General features: G+C 38.6%; 1 protein-coding gene across 2 annotated transcripts in view; it reads left to right on the top strand.

The window, feature by feature from the left end:
- LOC149555759 (C2 and GRAM domain-containing protein At1g03370-like) overlaps positions 1–15,625 on the top strand; it is a 244,972-nt gene that overhangs the window by 115,353 nt on the left and 113,994 nt on the right. For both annotated transcript variants that reach the window (XM_089829905.1, XM_089829906.1), the window contains exon 5: positions 528–644. In XM_089829905.1, the coding sequence (XP_089686031.1) occupies positions 528–644 (117 nt within the window). The remainder of the gene's footprint in view (positions 1–527; positions 645–15,625) is intronic.

The raw sequence follows: 15,625 nt of genomic DNA, 5'->3' as shown, positions 1-15,625 counted from the left end.
GTCATAGCTCCTTTAAAACTCTAGCTTAACAGGTGTCTATGTACCATCCTTCCATATCTTCCTTAATTGCTAAAATCTAGTTGAATGAATTTTGTAACTTGTAAATTTACTATGAAAAATTATATTTGTTCATCAATTTTAATTGATTTATGCAATCTCAAATTATTCTAATCAAATGAAGGTTTAATTGTCAGGAAGAAGGTTACACTCTGATACACATTAGATTGAATAGAATGTTAAGATAGATATGTTAAGGCATATAAGAGTTTCAAATGTCAATAGTAAATTTAATTGTTTTCAAGTAAGATAGAACAGGACCTGGACTGACATACGAAGACAGAATAATATCCATCCATTACAGGAGTATTCTGTTTAAGGTTGTCAGATGTCTTCTTCACAGGAAATTTTGAAATATAAGGGAATGATGTCAAATTAGTAGGATTGACATACAAATATTAGTTATTGAATTTTTGAACATGAATGGTTTCTGACTTTTAATGAGGATTCTGACTCCTGAAATTATGCAGATTCTTCGGCGGTCACCACAGAAGAATCTGTCATTCCAGCGATTGTTTTCTCTTCCTTCTGAAGAATTTCTTATTAATGATTTTGCATGTGCTTTAAAGCGCAAAATTCATTTGCAGGTTGATACTCTGTCCTTTTTGTACTTTTTGTTATGAGAAGATGCATTCAATCAATCCTTTTTCATGTGCATATCAAAATTTTAGCAGCTAGGATAAAATAAGAGTTGTGTTATTTTTATTTTCATTATCAAATTCACTAATTGCCTTAGAGAATAAGGGAGAGATTCAATCATCAGTTATTGAAACTTATGGTAAGGACAGATTCATTCTTATGTGCTGTTGGTAATTGGCCCTCGCTTGTGACTAAAACCTGTGAGCTCTATTTCTGTTGTTCAGATAAAGGAATGTTAAATTATGTTTTTCTTCTGAAGAAATTTCTAGCCTTTATAATGCTTCTAAACTGAGTGTTTTAAGTGTTCCATCTTGTGATGACTTGTACACAATCATTTATTAAATAAATATAAGATTAAACAAGATAGTATGTACTCATGGGCTATGTATGTATATGTAGATTAATGGTTGTTATGGTAAGGTTATGTGTGGACCATCATTCTCAACTGTTGTGCCTATAATTTTTTTCTTTCATTTTAACCAGTGGAATTAGAGCCTAGGGTTGGTAGTACCCACTGTCATGTTTGTATATAACATAATAGAATAAACACACCAGCAAAGGAATGCTTACCGTTTATATCATTTGATGTACATAGAATAAGATAATTAATTTTATGCTATGGTAGTTGATACCGCAATTGTTGTGGCTGACCACCACCCTTACCCCTTGTTGTTCTATATGTACAGTTTCGACCTAGATAGTCAAATTTGTTTTACTCTTGTCTCCTGCCGTATATAATGAGATTATGCATTAGAGATCATGTGTATAATGATTAGATCATTCGATAAAAATATTCCACTTTCTTATTTTTATTGTGTTTCCATGTGAAGTGATATTTATTGTATGCAAATTCTTATAGATACTATTAGTCTTGTACATGTTTGATATCCTATTGCTTTTGTTGTGTACCTACTTTTATAGCATCAATGCCTTTTCATACTCTTGACATACATGTGATGTCATATCCCCCCTTTTTAGGTGAAAATAATTAAGAGCAACTTAGTTTGTTTTCTTAGGCTAAAGGGAATGATGAGGAAATTATTTTAAGTTGTCCTATCTATGTAATGATATAACTTTAAGGGATAACTTAATTTTAAACGATGGACAATAAAATGTTTTTTTAGAAGGCCTTTCTAGACTCTTCTCACAAAGTTTTGGATGGAAAAAGAAAAAATATTATAATATTCAATTATTTATCCTCAAGGGATATATAGGAGGAGTTGGGCATAGAAGGGAAATCATCCATTGAATCATGTTGAAACTCCCATTTTTGAGATTGAACCCCCATGTTCACCTTTTTGCCTGAGGATGGAAACTCTTTTGGCATTGATTTTTGGATGTTGAAACCTTTTGGATTTTCTTATCTTGGTCAGAGAATGAAAACCCTTTGATTTAATTGGAGTTATTCCATCTTAGGTTACTTGTGTTAAAGGTGTACATTTTATACTAGTTTCAGGTTATCAGTTGAACCTTGAAATTAATGATGATATTTCAGATTTCTTGGGTATGGGTTTCAATTTCAATCCTGTATCTGTAGTGCTTCTTTTTATAGAACAAACACTATTGTCATGTTTATGTTCGTTGTACATGGTAGAAGGTGGTCATAGTATTTTACTATTTTCCATACCCATCTGTACTTATATGCAGATCACAACCTTTTAGGAAGGAAGGATTCAATTGAATGAGCTGTAGCACACACTTATTGAATCATTTCATTTCAAAGTCTGTAGCCATTATTCTGATCTGCAGCATTCTGTTTTGTAGGAGTTGCAAGAACAATTTTTATTTTTAGGCATATCATTGCTTGCTGAATGATCACCAAACCGTAGTATATTGGAGTTCAGCATATTTGGTATCATTGATGTCTACCATGCCTTTTTCAGAAAATAGAAAAATCGGCTATTGTAATCTGTCAAGTCAGCTTATTCTTGTTTCTTATACAGTAGACAGTGAAGAACTTTTTGAAGGTAAAACAACTTTGTTGAACAATCTCTCATCAGGGCTACAGCTTCATGAGGATTTGTAAAACAGCTGCTATTAGATAATTATGTTTTGTAAGTTGTTGCTGTGAATGTTTTCATTCAAATAATATACCTGCGGATTATAATTTTTTATTAAGGATTTATAGTTTTGTTTTTTGATCAGGATATATTTCCTGTTATCAATACTTCATTATATTCCAAAAAATGATAATTAGCTTATAGTGGATATCATATTGGAGTCTAGAAGACTTATCTGCTAAGGTCCAGAAATCAATCATTTGAATTTTTTAGTTGCATGCATCATTAACTGTTCATCTTTTCACTAGCAGTGCTTTTTGATTAAGTTCTGGTCACTGTGTGCTCTCACCCGGCCTATTCTGGGATCTTATTGATCAAGTAGTGCTAGAATTTATGCATGAATACTGGGTTATTGTCAAGATTATTGAAATATCCAGTTAGAAACATGGCATCCAATCACATAGTGTTTTATCTCTATCTTCTGTTGCTCTCTTAGCAGTTAATGTTGTCACTGTCTGCAATCTATATTCTTTTTGTTGTCATTGAAAAATAAAAATAAAGACAAAAATCAAATTTCTAGTGATAGGACTTGAAGTCAATCTTGAATAAGATAATCACATACATGTGGCTGAATCTACATGCGAATCCAAGTTCCTTCAACATTTCCATAATGGGCTTCATATAAAGTGGGGATAACTTGGTGTGGAAAACTGCGGGGACAAGTTATGTATACCTTACAAGAAACTAAAAAGATATAGGTAAACCTTACTAAGTGAATTGTAATCTGATACAGAATAAGTGCCTGCATAGGTTACATATTCATATACCTTCTTTTGTTTTCACTGGAAAATTTAAATGCAAAGATTATATTGGTAGGTTGTGAAGCCAATCTTTAAGATGAAACCACATACATGTGGATGAATTAGCAAGAAACTTCTAGTTCTTGGGACTTCATTACAAGGGGCTTTGTTTTCCTAGAATCAAATATGCATACAAGTAAATCCAATTGCATGGATGATAGTTTGGTGTGCAATAAGGATATGGATAGGTTAATGACCAATCAAAAGTAGCCTTCTATGAGCAATAAGTATCTACAATTTACAATATTTATAATGTTTTCTAAGGTGAATTTGGATTTGCAATACAAATTAACTAAATAAAACCCATCTTTTTGTTTTCATCATGTTCTCTTTTAAAAATAATTTAATAATAATAGAAGTTGGGTTCAATGAATTTATAGTATAAGGACACCACCAATTGGATTATTTTAATAAGAAAGCTGTTTAAATGGGTTATTGTAAGGCCTCATGTAATATTAAATGTAAAGATGTTTTCAAACACTTTACGAGAGAATTTTAAGAGGGAAAATGAAATTTCAAAGTTATAGGGGCCCAAAGGGAATTTATAGGAGAGTGAATGGATTGAAAAGATCATCCATGTTTTGTAATCAACCATTTTTTAAGCTTTTCGATTGATATTCTCACCCAAGAACAAAACCCTTGTTGCACATTTATTTGGAGTGCTAGAACTTTTTGTTTCCAATTAAGGTTGAAAGATGAAATCATCTTATCTGTGTGAGATGATTCCATTGGAGGACCACATTGGTGTTGAGAATTAGAGATTATTTCAAGTTTGACGTGTTTCAAATAGTTTCCTTTCCATTAGGTGTGTTTATTATGATAAGTATTTATGTTTCCATTTGAGTTTGCTACAATGCTGGTCATTATGATAAGTATTTATTTCAATATTCATGATAGATGCTATTTATAAGGGTTTCATTAATTGTTATTTTATGAAAAAGGGTGAAAATTTTATTCGAAGCATGTCATTAAAATACAGTTACTACTTCATATCCATGAGAAGATAGTTATAACAGTTATGTTCATGTGAATGAGATTAATGGTTACAATCAGTTTAACTGAATTCTATAGATAACAATTGATAGCATCATCAATAAGTCTAAATAAAGAATTTAAGTTTTACATACCCTAAATTCCGAAACTAGAATCTGCCTAAGGCAACATCTGCAAAACCCAAGTTAATCCACATATACCACTTAGGGCACGAATTGTTATACCACTATATCGTAAAGACAAAGACTATTCCGGGCATCAAATACTACTGTATCATCCCTTTTCTTTATGTTGCTAACTATGGCAATAACATAAAGCTAGAAGATATGTTCATATTCATTATTCACATAAATGGAAGACAGAAATGACAATCGCCAGATAAACCTATCTCATTCATACAGATATATTTCATGTCCAATTGGAAAATCAACTGACTTTACTACTTATCATTTACATTGACGAGAAAATTGATTTCATTGAATGGATTAACTAATTCAATGATATAAATCGATCCATCATATCTACAACTTGTAATTTCAAATATTATAAAAGTAAGAGACCTGTTACCAACAACTGTTGAATGCATAACTTGTCTCTGCCTTGTGCATGTCTTGGCATTTGGTGGAGAGGGGAAACATTGTCAGGGGCTTAACTTCCCAACAATGGACCCTTAATTATCCCCACACAATCTCATCCGAAAAAGGCCCTCCTCTTTGCAAAAATAGACATGGAACACCTCGTCTAGCAATTGAGTATCCTTGTACTTAATTCTACAACTTGACTTGACAGCTGAGTATACTTGGACAATCATGAGCTGACTTGGATTTTAACAATTTCTTTATAAGATGTTTATGCAATTGAGAATCTGACCATAGTTTGTTCTTCCTTACAAGATTCCTCTCCTCTTCACCCATTCACACCACCTCACTAGCCTTGGGTGCATCCTAGGAGATTGCTATTAATAATGAGATCTTCAACATATGGTTTCCTTGAATACCTTTTTGAGTCTTACCACAGCTGGTCTACGACAAATACTAGTGAGTAAGTTAGAGTATCATAATAGAGGATTTAGATTCTCACAAGATTACTTCATGCATAATATAGTAAACAACATGTTATGGGGACTATGATTTGCCCCTATGTAGTTATCATGCAAGATCAGAAATAAAAGAAAAGAATCAGAGCTTATGCTTTTTGGGTTTTGTTGTCATAGAGGTTTGCACCCTTGTCCAAAGTCTTACCTACGGACAACCTTGTGAAACATGGAAACAACCTCCAAGCTGTGGGACTTGAATTGTGAGGTTGAATCTTCGGAGAAGGCCGGCTTCCTCTTACTATCAGGGTGCACCTAACTACTCTTGGAGAGGAAAAGGGAGAAGGAAAGCATGAAAAGCAGATCTACCTATTCTAGTCTAAGGGGGTGATGCACCAAAATAGAGTGTTCAAACCAATCTCTGCCCATACATGCACTATTGAACCATTATGACACCAAAAGCTATACACATTCAGACTTGTTTTAATCTAACAACCACATGCAGATCAGAAAACTAGAATGAATGACATAAGGAAAGAGAGATTCACTTATATATCATTCACAGGCCAAAAGAGATACAGTCATGCAGGTTACAAATCTCTACAAAGCACCAATGAGAGGCAAAGGCTTCTTGCACTTTACATCAATGGCTGAAGGAGACAAGGCAGAATGCCATACGGTTCAGAGGCAAAGGGAATTTACAGTGAATTTGTAGAGCAATATCAGAGAAGTTAGAGAAGGGTCGACTAGAACAAAATCTACAAAATTTGCCTTTATAGTTCAGGCATAACTGGGATGTCCTCTAACTGTAATTACTTCGCAACCACTGCATTGAAGTCCTATAGAGAACAATCATGGAGAAAATTTGATTTGGGTACAGATCCAGATGCAATGATATCTGATCCTGGTTGGAGCAGGGCCCTGAGAAGACAGAAACGACGCCATTAAACAGTTCTGACCTGATAGATAGATAGGATCAGAGGTGGTGGAGTGTTTTCCCGTGTTCAGCATTCATTTGAGGGTGGTTGGAAATCATCATAGGGATTAGATTGCGCAAAAAAAAACTCAAATTCCTCTATTTCTAGCCCGTGAATCAGCATGATCAGCAGATCAACCAAATCCTGCAAGCAGAATGAGCCACGTGGGCCAATGGTCTTTTATCCTTCTGCCACCTCGCAAGGTCTTCCCGCAGTTGACCAATCTTTCTTTACTAACTGTGCTACCTCAGCAAACCCTAACCGCGATGGTTACACGAAACTGCGACCTTAAGTGCGCTGCCTTCATGTTAATACCTTGGCCGGGCCCACTGGGACACGTGTCCCTCAGGCGCTTTCCTGCATTGTTTAACTTCCTTGCATCTTGATAAAGCGGGAAAGCCCTAGTTGTTGATCTCTATGATATCAGCGATCGAGAAGACCTTCCGTAATACTGTGCTTGCTCTTCAAACTTCTGGACCCACGAAACACTTGGCAGCTGACTGAGCCTGACCCGACCCCATTTAGCATACAACTGGCACCACCTTGGCATCACTCTACGGCTTATGAAACCAGTCTGGCCCCACAGGGACACGCGGCAACAAGGCGCTTTCCCACATTTCTTAAAGTCTTCACATCGTGATAATGCGAGGAAGCCTTGGCCGTGGATCTGTTTGCATCGGACGGTAAGGATTCTTCATGCATCTTCCTGCGAGAAGGGCGGGCTTGTGGCGTTATCTGGGACAGGTGTCGCCAAAACGCTTCCCCGCATTGTTTAATCTTCTTGCAACTTTATCTTGCGGGAAGTGGGCACCAATAGGATCGCTAGTTCAGCCTGTCACTTCATCCACCCTGCAGTCCCGAAAGAGACATGGACCCACTTGCCACACATCGTTAAGGGGCTTCCCCGCATTACATAAAGGTAGTGCATTTTCAAAATGCGGGGAAGCGCCCACCATAGATTGGGCTTGATTTGACGGCATAGAAAGTTGCAGGCCCGCGAAGCAGATTTGGGAAATAAAGAAATAACATAAGGTTCTATCATTTATTTTTTTCGATATTTCCAGGTCATTTAAATAATATAAAATAGGAAGGTGACCGTTGGATGGGGCAAGCATTTAAAGTTCAAATTTTGGCGGGAGGCAAAATGGGTAACATTTTTGGTGATTCAGAGGGGATGCGAGCCTGCTACGCATAAAACCAGTGACCTTGCGCGTCCATTGGGCTACAGAATCATAAAAATTTGGATCTGTGCAATGTAGAACCCTAACCCTACCTCTGCAGGAACAAAACACTGAAGATCTGGAAAACCTTCCCTCTGTAACTGAAACCAGAGACTAAAAACCTTCTGCAAAACACATGTACTCGTGCACTTCTTGGAAAGCTGGAAAACAACTGAAAGGAAACTACTTTACCTATGTACAGGAAAATTCAAGCCTTGTCAGAAACATGGTTTGAGATGGATCCCGTTGACTGGGATGGGCAAAACTTCACCATCAGGCCTGCTCAATTGAAAAGCATTGGCCTGCTTGCAACTGACAATCAGATAGGGATCACTCCATAGTGCATCGAATTTTGAATGTCTTCCTGGTTTTGTCCTGTCTGCATCCCACTTCAAGACCAAGTCACCCTCCTCGAAGGTCCTGACCCTAGCCCTTTTATCAAAGTTCCTTTTTACCTGTTGCTGATGTGTCTCTAGGGTCTGCATGGCCTGACCTCTTCTTTCTTCCAGCTCCATCAGTTCTGCCATTCTTATTGTCATGACACCATTTTCAATTAGCTCCAGCTGATGAGCTAGTTCTAGGGATGGGAACTCCAATGAATTTGCAAGCCTTGCCTCTCTACCATATACTAACATAAATGATGAATTCCCTAACAACCTCTTAGGTGTTATCCTGTCAGCCCACAGATCTGTTCTCAATTTTTTATGCCAACACCTCTGGTTATCTTCTATTGTCCTCTTTATGATCCTAATCAGGTTCTTCTTGGATGACTTAGCCAGGCCATTACCCCGAGGGTAGTAGTTTGAAGACGTGCTCAAATAGATATTATGGTCAACTGCCCATGCACAAATCTGAGCTCCTACAAAAGACTTTGCATTATCTGAAATGATGGTTGAAGGAGCACCAAACCTGGTCATAATTCCATCAAGGAACTCAACAACTGAAGATTCTGTGGCATCCTTTAATGCAACTGCCTCTGTCCATCTGGTGAAGTAATCTGTAGCAGCTAAGATCCACTTGTGACCAGAACTGGAAGGAGGATTGATAGGGCCTATGAAATCCAGTCCCCACTGAGCAAAAGGCTGGTCCACTTGAACGAGATGGAGAGGAAGGGCTGCAAGCTTTTGCTTACTAGAGAAGAAGGCACATTTTTCACACTTCCTTACATACTTATGACAATCATGAAACAAGGATGGCCAGTAGTAAGCAGCTCTCACAATCTTCATTGCAGTTGTTCTGGCTGAGAAGTGACCACCATCAGGACCATCATGAAGTACTTTGATCATCCTTTCAGCTTGGTCTATGTCAATGCATCTTAATAGGGCTCCATTAAAATCTTTCTTGAAAAGGACATCGTCAACTATGACATAAGGAATTGATTGCAATCTATACTGTCTCCTTTTAGCCCTATCTAATCCTTGAGGATACCCATTGCCTAATAAGAAGTTCTTCATATCATCCATCCAATTCCTTGGGTTATCATTTCTTGCCTCTTGTTCCTCTGTTAATACCATGGCAACTTCCTCATCTGACTCTTGAGATGATATCATTTGTTTACACAATCCCTTCCCTCTCACTAGCTTGGTGATCTGAATGTCAACATCATATTCCATCACTTTTGTAATCCAACCAGCTCTTTTTTCACTAATATCTTTGCTCAAAAGGAAATCTTTCACACTGGCATGGGGTACTAACAAATGAATCTTATTGTGAGACAGGAGGTGTTTGAATTTTTTCAAAGCTTTGATGACTGCAAGGGCTTGCTTCTCTACAAAACTGTACTTGTCTTCATACTCTTTAAGCCCTTCACTAAAGAAGGCTATGGGTTGCTCCTCATTTTTATCATTTGTTTGAGTCAAGACAGCAGAAATACCTGACTCACCACCTAGGGTATATAGGATGAAATCCTTCTCAAAGTTTGGATTAATGAGAGTAGGGCTGAGGCTATGGCTGCCTTGATCTCTTCAAAACTTTCTCTCCCTTCCTTGATCCATGCAAAGACCATACATTTCTTGAGCAGAGCTGTAAGGGGCTTCACCATGGTAGCAAGATTAGGGATAAATCTTCTTACAAAATTTATCCTACCAAGGAAACTTTGCAGCCCTTTCTTGTGTTTAGGAAGAGGAAGAGCAAGTATTGCTTTTGTTCTCTCTAGATCAATGGTTAAGCCATCTTTAGATACAATGTGTCCTAATAATTTTCCTTGATTGGTAGCAAAGACACACTTGCTTGGGTTAAGAGAAACCCCAAACTCTCTACACCTTAAGGATACCTGTCCTAAATGATCAAAATGATCTTCTACATTCTTTGAATATACTGTGATATCATCAAGGTAAACTAATACAAACTTTTCAATCATGTTCTTGAAAGCCATTTCCATTTCCTTTTGAAATGTAGCACCTGCATTAGTTAGTCCAAATGGCATCTTACAATAAGCATAGATACCCCACTTGGTGGTAAATGCAGTCTTGTACCTATCAGACTCCTTGACCAGCACTTGATTGTAACCAGAAAATCCATCAAAAAATGAAAACCTCTTTGAACTACTGACCTTGGACAAAATCTGCTCCATGGAAAGAAGAGGATGGTGATCTTTAAGAGAAGCTTGGTTAAGGTCCCTAAAGTCCACACACAATCTAATTTCTCCATTCTTCTTCCTAAGGGGGACAAGGTGTGCTACCCATGATGAGTGTTTGATAGGGAAAATTATGTTGGCCTCAATCAATTTGGATAACTCCTTTCTCATTAAGGGTTCAATTTTAGGATTCACTGGCCTCTGTTTTTGTCTTACTGGTTTGACATCATCAATAAAATCTATGGTATGCTGAAACAACCTTGGGTCAAAACCCTTTAAATCATCATACGTCTAGGCAAATATATCATTAAACTCTTGACATAAATGAATAAAACTTTCTTGTTCAATTTCAGAACATACCTTCCCCAAGTTTAAGGACTTTCCATCAGCAATCATGACTGGAGTGTGATCATCTTGGTCAGCAGCTAGTTCATGACTCTACCTCTTGCTTGGTCATCAGGGTTAAAAACACTCTCTAAAGTAATGAGACCTTTAGGCAATTTGTTGGAGCTGAGATTAATGATTTGATCCCCATACTGATCCTGCAATCTTGATTGGTTTCTGTTTGAAAATTCTGCTTTATTCTGCAAGAAGCTTACAATCTGTTCATCAGACTCAAACACTTGCCAATGTATGTTATTGTCAGGGACGGCAGGCCTTACTACCACTCTGATTTGTTGCTCTCTCTTCTCCTCAAGATTCCCTGGCACATCATAAGATGCACCTATTGTTGCAAGTCTATCAGCATATCTATTTTCTTTTCTAGGGATGCTTTGAATATTAAATGCATTGAAACCTTCAAGCAAATTCCATACTCTATGTTTATAAGACTTGAGCAAACCGTTCTTGGTGATATTCTGATTTCTCACTTGATTAACCACCAACTCACTATCTCCATATACACTTAAGGCCTGAATTCCTCTTCTTTGAGCAAGTAGAAGACCCTGAATCAAAGATTCATACTCGGCCACATTGTTAGTGCAACTGAATTGGAGCTTGAATGAGGAGTAATACCTTACTTGTGTAGGAGAAATCAACATCACACTAGCCCCTGATCCATTTTTATTTCTTGAGCCATCGAAGTACATGCTCCATATCTCACTCATTTCTTCTTTAGTCCCCACAAGATTGGGAACGAGAGCATCTTTCTCTAATATACAATATGTACTGAGGCCTGTCTCAAGGGTTTCTGGCATAGGATCAAATTGATATGCAGTAGCCCACTCATCCAAAAGGAAATCAGGTATCTCTGCTAGGGAAGTAGTAGGCTCATTCCCTATGTCATTCTCGTCGACTTCTAGGATAGTGCAATTCATGTTGATGAGGTTAGGGGTGTATGGTTTGGTATGATGGAGGGCTAGAGGCTCTGCTTTGATTGAAGCTTTGGCTCCATATCTTGTTCTAAAAAACATATATGACCAATCAGAAGATATGTAACCACCTATTTGGGCAGTGAAGTCTCTTGACAAACAAATGGCAAAATGTGGCTTGACTTTAGCAACCGATATATCCTGAGTTATAGTACAACCAGGGCATGCATGTAGGGCCATCTCTACATTCCTAAGGATCCCTACAGTCTTGACAGTACTACCATCTAACTGTAATACATCCTTAACAATGGGCTCATATTTCATCTCCAAAGCATCAGCAACACACCTAGGCATCACTGAACTACTAGCCCCTGAATCAATCATGCAATTGTGGACTAGTTTATCCCCTATAATTAGAGAAACATAGAATGGAGGGGGTCTGACCTTTTTACTTGTTTCTCCATCCCTTGATGGCTGTACTAGGCGTGTGGCACTTTCCATGCTAGGTAGCTGATACTTTGGTTCAATACTCTCCAACTCTTGCTGCAGCAACCTCTTTTTCATGGGTATAGTAGCAACAACATCCCACATGGAAATATTCACATTTGTCTTCTTCATCTGTTCTATCACACTGAATGGAGTAGAGGGCACTTTGGTAGGAGCCTTAGGAGCTGTCCTTGTAGGAGGTTGAGATGGGACAACTGGAGGATCACTCACATCCTTTCTAACATTACTTTGCCTTTGCTGCTGGAAGACATTTGGTTGATCATGTACTGCTTGTTCATGGGGTATTGCATTTGAAGTTGAGGCCTGATTAGGGGAAGGAAGGGCAGCATCTTCAATAGCTCTTCTTTTGCTCCTAGTGTTGTGAGCAATGGAATCCTGGTTTACATTACAATGTTCTTCCATTTGATGATTCATAAAGGAGCAATCACCTTGTCCCTGCATACATGAGGCCTCCTTAACTTGGTCCTCCTTGTATGATTGTCTTGTTGCAAGCTCTTGGATGGTCAAAGCCAAATAGGATTCAGCCTTCTGACACATGCAATGAGCATAAGAATAGTTACAAGAGGGACAAAAGTCTTGATCTTGGGCCATGTTGTTTTGAGGAACTATGGCCCTACATTGATTTACATTTGAGGTTGAAGCATGGCTATTCTGTCTATTCTGATCAAAAGAATTGTTCCCATAATTATGATTTGGAGGCCTACCACTGTTCATAGTTTGGTGCTGCAATTGATGAGCTTTACTACCTTGAGCTTGCCTTTCTAAAGTCACCACCTTGTTGCTCATTTTCTACATCACAGAGAAACTATCTTCCAGTTTCTTTTCTTGGCCCTGCAATCTCTTATCTATGTTCAGCATCATAGATTGCATCATCTCTATGATTTCATGTATCCCATTTGAAGATGTGGAAGTTGGAGGGACTGGAGCAAGGGATTGTGATGTAGAAGTTGTGGGAGGAGGAGCCATTGCTAGTTGATGGTTTGGGACATTAGGAAAAAAGGGCATAGGAGGCCTTGGAGCTAACTTCCCTCCTTGTATCAATATGTTTTCTGCCCTTATTGCTGTGTCATAAGCATTCGGTAAGGTATCCCCTCCCATGGTTTGGATTGTAGTGGCAATGTCACTATTAAAAGCTCTAAGGTAATGCAAGAAGGCATTACCAGGGGTAGGCTTCACTGAAATAGGTATTCTATCCTATGTTTTTTGAAATCTATAGTTGAAATCAGTCATGCGTTCATGGGGGGCCCTTTTTATGGTAGTCAACTGCTCTAAAAGTGATAGGTAATCACTTTTGTCCTCAAAGTGTTTGCATAGTCCTGCTCCTAACCCATCCCAATCAGTTATAGAACCATGAGCCAAACCTCTATACCACTGTAGTGCTTTTCCTTTCAGAGATGAGGCTAGAAGCCTAACTGCAACATCATGCTCTGTAATACCATGAATATTACAAACATTTGCAACCTCTTGAATGTTTTGAGGGAGAGATAGAAGTTTCACCAGTAAACTCTGGTATACTTTTAAGTGCAGCTATTGGTATGTTGTGTCTTTGTGCCAACAAAAGAGGACTTCTACCATTAAAGGTGGCAAAAGTATGGGCTCTAGGCTGTGCCATATAGACAAGTGATCTATTGATATACGCTGATGGCAATCTAGGCTGAGATCTAACAGTAGGAGGAGTAGTGATAGATCTTTCATGGGTATTTGTTACTATTGCACTCCTAACTGGTGATAAAGATACTCTAGCCCTCCTTCTAGGATTTGAAAATGAAAGCTCTTGGTATTGAAATTTACCTCTAGAAGATGCCCTTGTTTCAGCTTTGGGCATGAATTACTACAACTTTGGTCTGGAACCAGATGTGTTTGAAGCTCAGAGTCGCCAAGTCCTTTGAAGAATGAACCCTTTGAAGGCCTGAATACTAAGGCCAAAACTATCTTCTCAGTATTAATCTTGAAATCTTTCTTCTTGACACTAGTAGACCTGAAATCTTCTGATATATGTCCCACCAGGCCTGCCAAAAACTGTTGTCACAGAGGTTTGCACCCTTGTCCAAAGTCTTACCTATGGACAACCCTGTGAAACATGGAAACAACCTCCAAGCTGTGGGACTTGAACTGTGAGGTTGAATCCCTAGAGAAGGCTGACTTCCTCTTACTATCAGGGCGCACCTAACTACTCTTGGAGAGGAAAGGGAGAAGGAAAGCATGAAAAGCAGATCTACCTATTCTAGTCTAAGGGGTTGATGCACCAAAATAGAGTGTTCAAACCAATCTCTGCCCATACATGTACTATTGAACCATTATGACACCAAAAGATATACACATTCAGACTTGTTTTAATCTAAGAACCACATGCAGATTAGAAAACTAGAATGAATGACACAAGGAAAGAGAGATTCACTTATACATCATTCATAGGCCAAAAGAGATACAGTCATGCAGGTTACAGATCTCTACAAAGCACCAACGAGAGGCAAAGGATTCTTGCACTTTACATCAATAGCTGAAGGAGATAAGGTAGAATGCCATACGGTTCAGAGGCAAAAGGAATTTACAGTGAATTTGTAGAGCAATATCAGAGAAGTCAGAGAAGGGTCAACGAGAACAAAATCTACAAAATTTGCCTTTATAGTTCAGGCATAACTGGGATGTCCTCTAACTGTAATTACTTCGCAACCACTGCATTGAAGTCCTACAGAGAACAATCATGAGAAAATCTGATCTGGGTACAGATCCAGATGCAATGATATCTAATCTTGGTTGGAGCAGGGCCCTGAGAAGACAGAAATGACGCCATTAAACAGTTCTGACCCGGTAGATAGATAGGATTAGAGGTGGTGGAGTGTTTTCCTGCGTTCAACATTCATTTGAGGGTGGTTGGAAATCATCACAGGGATCAGATTGCGCAAAAAAAAAAACCTCAAATTCCTCTGTTTCTAGCCTGTGAATCAGCATGATCAGCAGATCAACCGAATCCTGCAAGCAAAATGAGCCACGTGGGCCAATGGTCTTTTATCCTTCTGCCACCTTGCAAGGTCTTCCCGTAGTTGACCAATCTTTCTTTACTAACTGTGCTACCTCAGCAAACCCTAACCGCGATAGTTACAGGAAACCGCGACCTTAAGTGCGTTGCCTTCATGTTAATACTTTGGCCGGGTCCACTGGGACACGTGTCCCTCAGGCGCTTTCCCGCATTGTTTAACTTCCTTGCATCTTGATAAAGCGGGAAAACCCTGGTCGTTGATCTCTATGAGATCAACGATCGAGAAGACCTTCCGTAATACTGTGCTTGCTCTTCAAACTTCTGGACCCACGAAACACTTGGCAGCTAACTCAGCCTGACCCGGCCCCATCTAGCATACAACTGGCAGCACCTTGGCATCACTCTATGGCCTATGAAACCAGTCTGGCCCCATAGGGACACGCGGCAACAAGGCGCTTTCCCGCATTTCTTAAA

The sequence above is a fragment of the Cupressus sempervirens genome, chromosome 5 (assembly GCF_028749045.1).
Source record: "Cupressus sempervirens isolate cs-2001-9-10 chromosome 5, ASM2874904v1, whole genome shotgun sequence".
Lineage (NCBI taxonomy): Eukaryota > Viridiplantae > Streptophyta > Pinopsida > Cupressales > Cupressaceae > Cupressus > Cupressus sempervirens.
The sequence above is the reverse complement of the archived record's forward strand: the minus strand, read 5'-3'. Positions and strand labels throughout refer to the sequence as shown.